Source organism: Equus caballus, chromosome X, assembly GCF_041296265.1.
Source record: "Equus caballus isolate H_3958 breed thoroughbred chromosome X, TB-T2T, whole genome shotgun sequence".
Taxonomy (NCBI): Eukaryota; Metazoa; Chordata; class Mammalia; order Perissodactyla; family Equidae; genus Equus; species Equus caballus.
The window spans coordinates 24233965-24242891 of NC_091715.1; the positions used below are offsets into that span (position 1 = coordinate 24233965).

At 47.5% G+C, this 8927-nt stretch overlaps 1 protein-coding gene across 1 annotated transcript; it reads left to right on the forward strand.

The window, feature by feature from the left end:
* The first annotated feature begins 1222 nt into the window (after positions 1-1222).
* On the forward strand, positions 1223-4046 carry LOC138921768 (melanoma-associated antigen B1-like). Its single transcript, XM_070257101.1, has 2 exons — positions 1223-1316; positions 2465-4046. Exon 2 carries the CDS (start codon positions 2525-2527, stop codon positions 3551-3553), a length of 1029 nt encoding a protein of 342 aa, XP_070113202.1. The 5' UTR covers positions 1223-1316; positions 2465-2524; the 3' UTR covers positions 3554-4046.
* Positions 4047-8927: the final 4881 nt, after the last annotated feature.

The following is an 8927-nucleotide window of genomic DNA, read 5'->3' on the forward strand; positions in this document are numbered from 1 at the left end:
CCAGTGTTAGAGGGCTTGGGAGACCAACACCTCATAATATAGGAGGTCACACATAGATAAGCTTCCACCTGCTCTCAGACTTAGAGGGCCCATACAGAGCTGTCAGGCTGAACATGGCCTCACTTATTCTTCAGGTCTCTCAGGGACTTAAGACCCTTGGCCTAAGAAGGACAACCTTAGGTCAGTAGAAGGAGGAGTCCCAGCCTTTGACAGATATGAAGGTGAGGACCCTAAATGAGGAATCATGGAAGGACCCAGCCAGAATAGTAGGTTTCCATACAGTCTGGCTCAGGCTGTCAACCCTTGGAGATCCAAAACAGTCCTGGCTGGATGTAGCTCATCTTGACTTCCAATTGGGATTTGGAGGTCCCCAGAAGGTAAGTACCTTGATTTAATGAGAGCAGCCTCAGATCAGCAGAAAGTGGAGTCCCAAGACTGGTCAAGTGTCAAGGTGAGGACTCTAAATAAGAATGAGGGAACCACCCACCCCAGAGCAGAGTAGCACTACAAATTCCCCCAATGCTGTCAGCCCCGGGATGCTCAGGACAGATTTGCAAGGTGGAGGAACCCTCTAAATCTTCCTGGACTGTCTCATGGAGGTGAGGACCTTGGACTAGTGGGTACAGCCCCAAATCTGCAGAGAGAGAAAACTCATGCCTTAACAAGAGTTAAGGTAAGGACCCTGAGTATTATGAGGGGACCTCCACTAGTAGAGGGGATCAAACAGAGCCCTATCCTTTTCTTAGCTCTGGGAGGCCCATGAAGAGCTATCATTGACTCCATCTGTGTGGTCTCAGGGAGGAAAGGCCCTTTGTCTGAAGGAGGCAGCCACAGCTCTGCAGGTTTGAGTCTTGGGCTTAAGCAAAGTTAAGATGAGGACCATGAGTGCTGATGAGGGGACCACTCCCTAACGAAAGGACCTCCCAGAGCCCTGTCCCCCCTGTCAGGTTTGTGAAGCCCAGAAAGGAGTAGCCATATGAAGCACAACCAAAGATTTTCTCTAGGGACTAAGGAAGGCGAGGGTTTTGTTTGAGAGCTGGCGGACTCGGGTCAGCAGTGGGAGAAGTCCCGGGTTCTGAAGATACCGAGATGAGAACCCCGAGTGAGGACCCAGAGACATCCGACTCCTAAATGACAAGGTCCCACAGAGCACCGTCCCTGCTGTCGGCCCTCGCGGACCCCCCCAGGCAGCCGTGGCCGGATGTGTCTCAGCCTGACTTCCGTTTAGTCGCAGAGGCGAGGACGTCACCGGTGGGCGCGGCGGTTTTTTGGCTTTTTGGCGGAGGTTGTACTCCCAGGACTTGTCTGGAGTCAAGGTGAGGACTCCGAGTAGGAAATGAAGATAACTATTCTCCTACCAAAACAACGGCGAATTCCGCCCCCACTCCAAACCCCACCTCTGCCGTCCGGCTCTGGGAGGCCCCAGAGGAGTTGTCAGGCTGACTTTGGCCTGGAATGTCTCAGAGGGAAGGCGTTAGTCTATGGGAGTAGCCCCGATTCTACAGATGGAGGATACATAGGCCCTAACTGGGTTCCAGATGAGGGCCCTGAGTGCTAATGAGCAGACCTCTGCCCAAAAAGGGGGACCACACTGAGCAGTGCTCCTGCACTCAGCCCTAGGAGGCCCCAGGCAAGGTAGACAGATGTGAAGAGACCTGACTTCCTCTCTAGCAACTAAGGGAGTTGAAGGCTACATCCGACAACTCCCAAAGTCAGCAAAGGAGGTTCCGGGCAGAACCGGCAGGCCGAGGCGCCCTCTCATTTGTTCTGGAGGTGGTCTTAGGGAGATGAGGGCCTTGGGACATGGAAGAGTCATCCCAACCCTTTGATCTCACCCCAAGAAACCTCAGGGAAGGGCTGTCAGGTTAAGCCTCCTCCTCACTTCCTTACACCATATCTAAGGGAGGTGAGATCCTTAGTCTGAAGGTGCAGCCACCACTCAGTGAAAGGGGAGTGGTGCTAAGCCTTACAGGAAGCCACGGCGAGGGCTCTGAATGAGGACTGAGGATTTCAATGAACTCAGGGCAGAAAGGACCCCACTGAGCTCTCAGCACTGGGTGTCCTCTGGTAGGGAGGTGGGCTGAGGCACCCCTTCAGTTCCTTGTCCTGGGTCCTAGGGAACTTTGAGGTGTCAACTTCAGAGAAGCAGAGGGGAGGGGTCCAGGCTTTTCCCAAAGTTGATATGATAATACTGAAGATGAACTGAGAGGACTCCACAGGCCAGCACCTGCTGTCACTTGAGTAAACCCAAGGCAGGGCTGGTAGGATGCAGAGTAAGACTCACCCTAAGGGTTCTATGGTTCCTCTATGGGATTCTTAGGGGAGAGGCTGACCAGGAGAACAGGAGCCTTGTGGGTTCCTGGAGCAGTACCCTCAAGGAAAACTGCAGAGGCAGCCTTCAATAAAGCCAAGGTGAAACCTTCCTGTTGAAAGGACTAATATTATTTCATTCTCTGTCCTCCAGCTGCCCAAATCACCTGTCCACTGAGCCGCACTCCTGCCTGCTGTTCCTACAACAGCCATCATGCCTCGAGGTCAGAAGAGTAAGCTCCGTGCCCGTGAGAAACGCCGCCAGGCCCGGAGTGAGACCCAGGGTCCTGGGAGTGCTCAGGCCACTGCAGCAGAGGTCGAAGAGTCCTGCTCCTCTCCTGTTTCTGAGGGTACTCCCTCAAGCCCCCCTGCTGCTGGCACTCCTCAGGAGCCTCAGGGAGCCCCAGCCACTAGCTCTCCTGCTGCAGGTGTCTCACGCCCAAGATCTCACGTAGGTGCCAAGAGCCAAGTTGTGGAAAGTGAAAATTCCTCCCAGGCCTCAGCCTCCACTGAGAGTTCTCGCAAAGCTCTTCTAACCAGGAAGGCAGAGATGTTGGTGCAGTTCCTGCTGTATAAGTATAAAATGAAGGAGCCTATTAAGCAGGCACACATGCTGAAAGTTGTCAACAAAAGATACAGGGAGGATTTCCCTGAGATCCTCAAGAGAGCCTCTGAGCGCATAGAGCTGATCTTTGGCCTAGAATTGAAGGAAGTCAAGCCGAATAGTCAGTCCTATACTCTTGTCAGCAAGCTAGACCTCAGCAACGATGGAAGTCTGAGCAGTGGCTGGGGATTTCCTAAGAATGGGCTTCTGATGCCTCTCCTGGGTGTGATCTTCTTGAATGGCAACCGCACCTCGGAAGAGAAGATCTGGGAATTCCTGAATATGCTGGGTGTCTATGATGGAATGAATCACTTCATCTTCGGGGAGCCCAGGAAGCTCATCACCCAAGATTTGGTGCAGGAAAAGTATCTGGAGTATCGTCAGATGCCCGACAGTGATCCTCCATGCTACGAATTCCTGTGGGGTCCAAGAGCCCATGCTGAAACCAGCAAGATGGAAGTCCTAGAGTTTTTGGCCAAAGTCAATGATACGGTTCCCAGTGCCTTTCTATCCCATTATGAAGAAGCTTTGAGAGATGAGGAAGAGAGGGCCCAAGCCAGAGCTGCAGCCAGAGCTGCCACTCCTGCCACGGCCAGTGCACGTTCCAGGGCCACATCCAGCCGCTACTCTGACCCCTAGTGAGGTCTGAGGCAGATTCTTCACTTTGTTGTTAACCAGTTTTCCTGATAAGCATGAATAACTCGTTGACATCTTTTTTTCCCGTTTCTCAAGTGGTGTTCAACAGAAAGTTTATTAGATTCAGAATGTAAGTTTATGAATGACATAGATCACACATTTATAGCTGTTTGTCAGGTTCCGGGGTAACGGTTTACTTAGGAGTAAAAATTTTGCTTTTTGAAATACAAATTGGCAACCCTTAAATTACTTTTGTGATCCAGAGCAAGATAACATGGCTTTCAGATAGGAATATCCTTGGAAATGTGCAAGAACTCCACACTAAAATAGTTAGGATGAGAAGATAGAGAGAAGGAAAGACAGAAAGTAGCAGTTGGTCAATTCTTCATTTGCCTTACTCCATTTGATCTTTGTTTTTGTAAATTCAAAAAATATATACATGGATTTGCTTATGTTTTTCAAGAATGTTTGCAAATAGAAATCATAATAAATCAAACCTCTTTGTTCATGGCTTTTATTTTACACAAACACTAGTTGAGCATCTGCACCTTGGAGGTCTTCGTGCTTGTACTGGGGATGTTTAGTCAAAGAAGACCTAGCCCCTGCCCATGCAATTATAGATTCTAGGAGAAGCTATCATTATGGGAGAGGGTGAGATGCTCTCTACTTCATAAAGAACAAGTAAAAAGGGTAAAGAGGGAGCATATTACTTAGTTTTCGTTGCTAAGCAGAATTTTGGTTGATTGGGAGGTTTTTTTTCTTTTCTTTTCTTTTCTTTTTTTTTTTTTTTTTTTTGACTAGAACACTGTATATTCTCTGACATCCCTTAAATTAAAAAAAAAAATCCTAGGTAACCTCTGAGGTCAAGATTATCATAATAATAATTGCCATTTTCTAATGTCTCAGTATGAGACAGATGCTTTCCACACATTACATATATGCCACCAGTCCTACAAGACAGGGCTTATCAGACTCACTTCACCTGGAGAGCCTGAGGCTCATAGAGTTAGAGTTTGGTAATGCTAAAATTCATAGGACTAGTAAATGACAAGGCTGAGACTAGACTTCAGGTCTAAATTACTGTAGAGCCCACACTGTTTTACTCGAAAAATAAACCAGAAATTCTAAAAGAAATCAAATGTTTAAATGACACATGCTGTCTCTGTTTCACAGATATCTCTAAAGTGAATTAAATATTAAATGTGTCCCACCCTGAGACACATTCTGCATCTCTTATTTCAATTTTCTTCTCAGTATTTCAAAATTTGTCTTAGGTGATAAAAACAATGGCCTTGTCTCCAAACTACTGGATTGGAATACATAGCCAGAGCAATAAGAGTACCAAAATGATTGAGAGGTGTAAATAAATAAATGAAAGAGACAATACTTGGTGACAGTATGATCATCTACATTTGCAAAGCTAGATAACCTTAAAAGATCTGGGGCTTTCAAAATGATCCTGGACAATCTCTTTCCTGTAGAGAGCAAATCTATCAGAACAGAAGTTACGTGAGAATCTTCATCTGGCTGAGGAAGAAAAGGAATAGATCAATGTAATGTTTTTTCCGTGACAGCCCACCACCTATCCTGGGACCCCTGCCTTGTGCCACAGCTTTCCCATCAGACATCACTCCTGGAACAAAGACCCATTTTCTGCAAGGTTTGCAGAGCAGAAACTGCTCAAGAGGTTGCAGAGATGTGGAATTTCCCAGGAAGGCTTTACTCCAAGAGACAAGAGCCAAGATGAGGTCCCCCTGTAGGAGGACTGGGGAGACCAACACCCCAGAATATAGGGAGCGGTCACAGGGACACTGGTTTTGTCTGCTCTCAAACAGAAAGGTTCTCAGACAGAGCTGTCAGGCTGAGCATACACTCACTTATTCTTCAGGCTTCTCAGGGGCATAAAAGCCTTGGTCTAAAGACAGAGTTCTCAGGTCAATAGAGAAAGGAGTATCAGTGTCTCAGAGAAATGTTGGTGATAAATCTGAATGAGGATGATAGCAGGAGCTAAGCAGAACAGTAGGATCCCACAAAGTCCCATCCCAATTGTCAGCCCTGTGAGGTCCAGAACAGTCCTGGCTGCTTGTGGCTAACACTGACTTTTAACTCAGAGTCCAGGAAAGTGAGGACTTTGTCTGAAGGCTATAGTCTCAGATAAGCTGAGAGTGGAGTCCCAGGAAAGGTGCAGAGTCAAAGTGAAGACGCTGAATGCGGACATGGGGACCAGTCAACTCACAACTGACAGGACTATACCTAACCCCTCCTCTACTGTTAGCCCTGGGAGGCACAGGCAAGAGCTGGCAGGCTCAAGTGCCCCCTGACTTCTGCTCAAGGGGTCTCAAGGAGATGAGGGCCTTGGCTCACAGGCTGCCTCTTCAGCAGAGAGTGGAATCCCAGGCTATGACACTGTCAAGGTAAAAATCCTCTGTGAAGAATGAGGCAACCAACTACCCCTTAACAGATATGTCCTCAGACAGTCCCATTTCTGTAGTTAGCCCTGGAAAGCTGCAGGCAGAGCTTTCAGGCCAAAGTTACTCCTCATTTCCTGAGGGGGGATGGTCTCAGGGACTTAAAGTCATTGGACTAATGGGGGAGGCCCCATTTAACAAAGGAAGGGTACTTACCTCCTAACAGGAGTCAACATGATGACACTGAGTGATATCATAAGATCCCTCTCAGAAAGAAGGGCGCCACATAGAACCCTGTCCCTTTTGTCAGACCTCAGACCATGTCACCTGTGCATGGTCACATGATGAGTCATTCTGACTTCCTCCCAGAGCATTTCACGGAGGAGAGGAAACTCATTAAAGGGGGCAGCCACAAGTTAGTAGAGAGAGGACTTCCAGATTGTGCCAGGAGCCAAGGTCAGCACCCTGAAGGCTGAAAGGAACACCCACCTCATCGCAGTGGGTACAACACAGATCCCTTCCACTACTGTTATCTTTGGGAGACTATGGGCTATTGTGGCCAGATGAGGTAAACATCCCTTCTTCCTAGGCGGGTGTCAGGGAATTGGGGCCCTTTTAATGCGGGGATAAGCCTCAAGTCAAGATAAGGAATATTTACAATTTGTGCCAGGAGTCAGGGTGAGGACAGTGAAGAATGTGGGACCACATATCCCATATCAGTGGTGGCCACACAGAATCTTCCCTAGGAGGCCCCAGGCAGAGATGTCAGGGAGAGGGACTCATCATCTCCCACTCAGGACTAGCATGGAAGTTAGAGCTTTGATGAGCTTTGGTCTGAGGGTGGCAGTCCCACGTCAACAGAGGGAAGAATCTTAGTCCTACCCAGGAGTCAAATTTAGGACCCTGAGTTGGGACCTTGAGTGGGACCATTCATCACAGGGCCTCAACATGCCTGCCATAGCTTTTGTCCTTGTGAGATCATGATCAGATGTGGCAAGATAAAGCCACTCTATTTCCTCCTATTGGCTCACAGGGAGGTGTTGGGTCTTACTATCAGGAGATAGGCCTCAGGTCAAAAAGGAGGGGAGCCCCAGGCCCTAATAGAAGTCACAATGGGGAGCCTGAGTGAGGACTGAGGGGTCTGCCCATCCAGGAATAGAGGAGACAAAAGAGAGTCATGCTCCACCCTTTGATTATCAGCTCTAGAAAACTCCGGGCAGGCATATCAGGCGAGGCTCTCCCTCACTTGTTTATATCAGGTTTAAGGGGGGTAAAATCTTTGGTTTGAAAGTGCAACCCCCAGTTATGAGAAGGGAGGGATATGTTACATGCCAGGCACTGCAACAGGTGCTTTACATTTACTACACACATGCCACCAGTCCTAGTAGAGACGGCTTACCAAATTCACTTACAGTTGAAAAGCCTGAGGCTGACTCAGAATTTGAGTGCTAAATAATGTGCCAAAGTTCACGTGGCTGGTAAGTGACAGGGATAGAATTAGATCCTTGATTAGAGTTAGTCTAAAGTCCACACTCTTCCACTCCTCTAAGCCCGAGGCCAACCTGTGTCCTTTAATTCACTTTTTTTTCTCATTACTACAAAATGTATCCAAGCAATAAGTAGAAAGATTCTTTGGCCAAACTACTGGATTGGAATACACAGCCAGAGCAATAATAATACCAAAATAAATGTGAGGTATTAATAAAGGAGAAGAAAGAAATAATGTTTGCTGACAATAAGATCATCTACATATGTGATTTCAGATAACCTTAAAAGGTCAGGGACTCAAAAAAAAATCTGACTCAGCCACTTCTTTATAAAAAGTAAAGCTATTGGGGCCGGCCTGGTGGCGCAGCAGTTAAGTGCACACGTTCTGCTTCGGTGGCCCGGGATTCACTGGTTCGGCAAGCCATGCTGTGGTAGGTGTCCCACATATAAAGTAGAGGAAAATGGGCACGGATGTGAGCTCAGGGCCAGTCTTGCTCAGCAAAAAGAGGAGGATTGGCAGCAGATGTTAGCTCAGGGCTAGTCTTCCTTTAAAAAAAAAAAAGGAAAGCTATTAGAACAGAAGTTACATGAGACCTTAAGTTTGGCTGGGGAAGAGAAGGAATAGACCAACATGTTTTATTTGTCTTACAGTCCACCACCTGGGTCCTTTGATTTGTGCTTTGGATTTCCCATCTCGCATCACTCCTAGGACAGAGACCCATTCTCTGCAAGGTTTGGAGTAGGAAAACTGCTCAGGAGTTTTCTGGGATGTGGCATTTCTGAAGAAGCCTTTAATCAAAGTGACAAGAGCCTATATGAGATCACTCATGTATTAATACTAGGAAAAGCAACATCCCAGAATATTGAGTGTTACAAAGAGACCAACCCCTGCCTGTTCTCAGACCTAGAAGGCTCCAGGCAGAACTGTCATGCTGAGCGTCTCCTCACTTTTTTGTCACAGTTGTCAGGGACTTGAGGGCTTTGGTTTAAGGAGGGAAATCTTGGTCAGTAGAAGGAGTTGTCAGATATAAATGTGAGGTCCCTTAAAAAGAATGAAGGAAGCACCCACTGAGAACATTGGGGTCCCCTAGAGTCCAGTTCCTGCTGTCAGCCCTTGGAGATCCTGAATTTCCTTGCAGGATGAAGTATAAAGAGGCTTTGAGAGGTGAGAAAGAGAGAGCCCGAGCCACAGTTGCACCAAGCCTGGAACTACTGCCATGGCCGGGGCATGTTCCAGGCCTGAGTCCAGCAGCACTCCCACATCTAGTGAAGTCTGAGCGAGATTCTTCATCTTGTGCTTGAGAGGTCAACATTCTAAGTAGCTGGGCATCATGGTAGCACTGAAAGGAACACATTATATGCCTTCTTTTTGTTCTTGCTTTACTTTGATAACTGGGAGATTTATCTGTTTTTGTTTCGGGGCTTTTTTTGGGTACTTTTAAGATGCTAGTCCTTGTAATAGAAGGTTTATTTGACTTCAG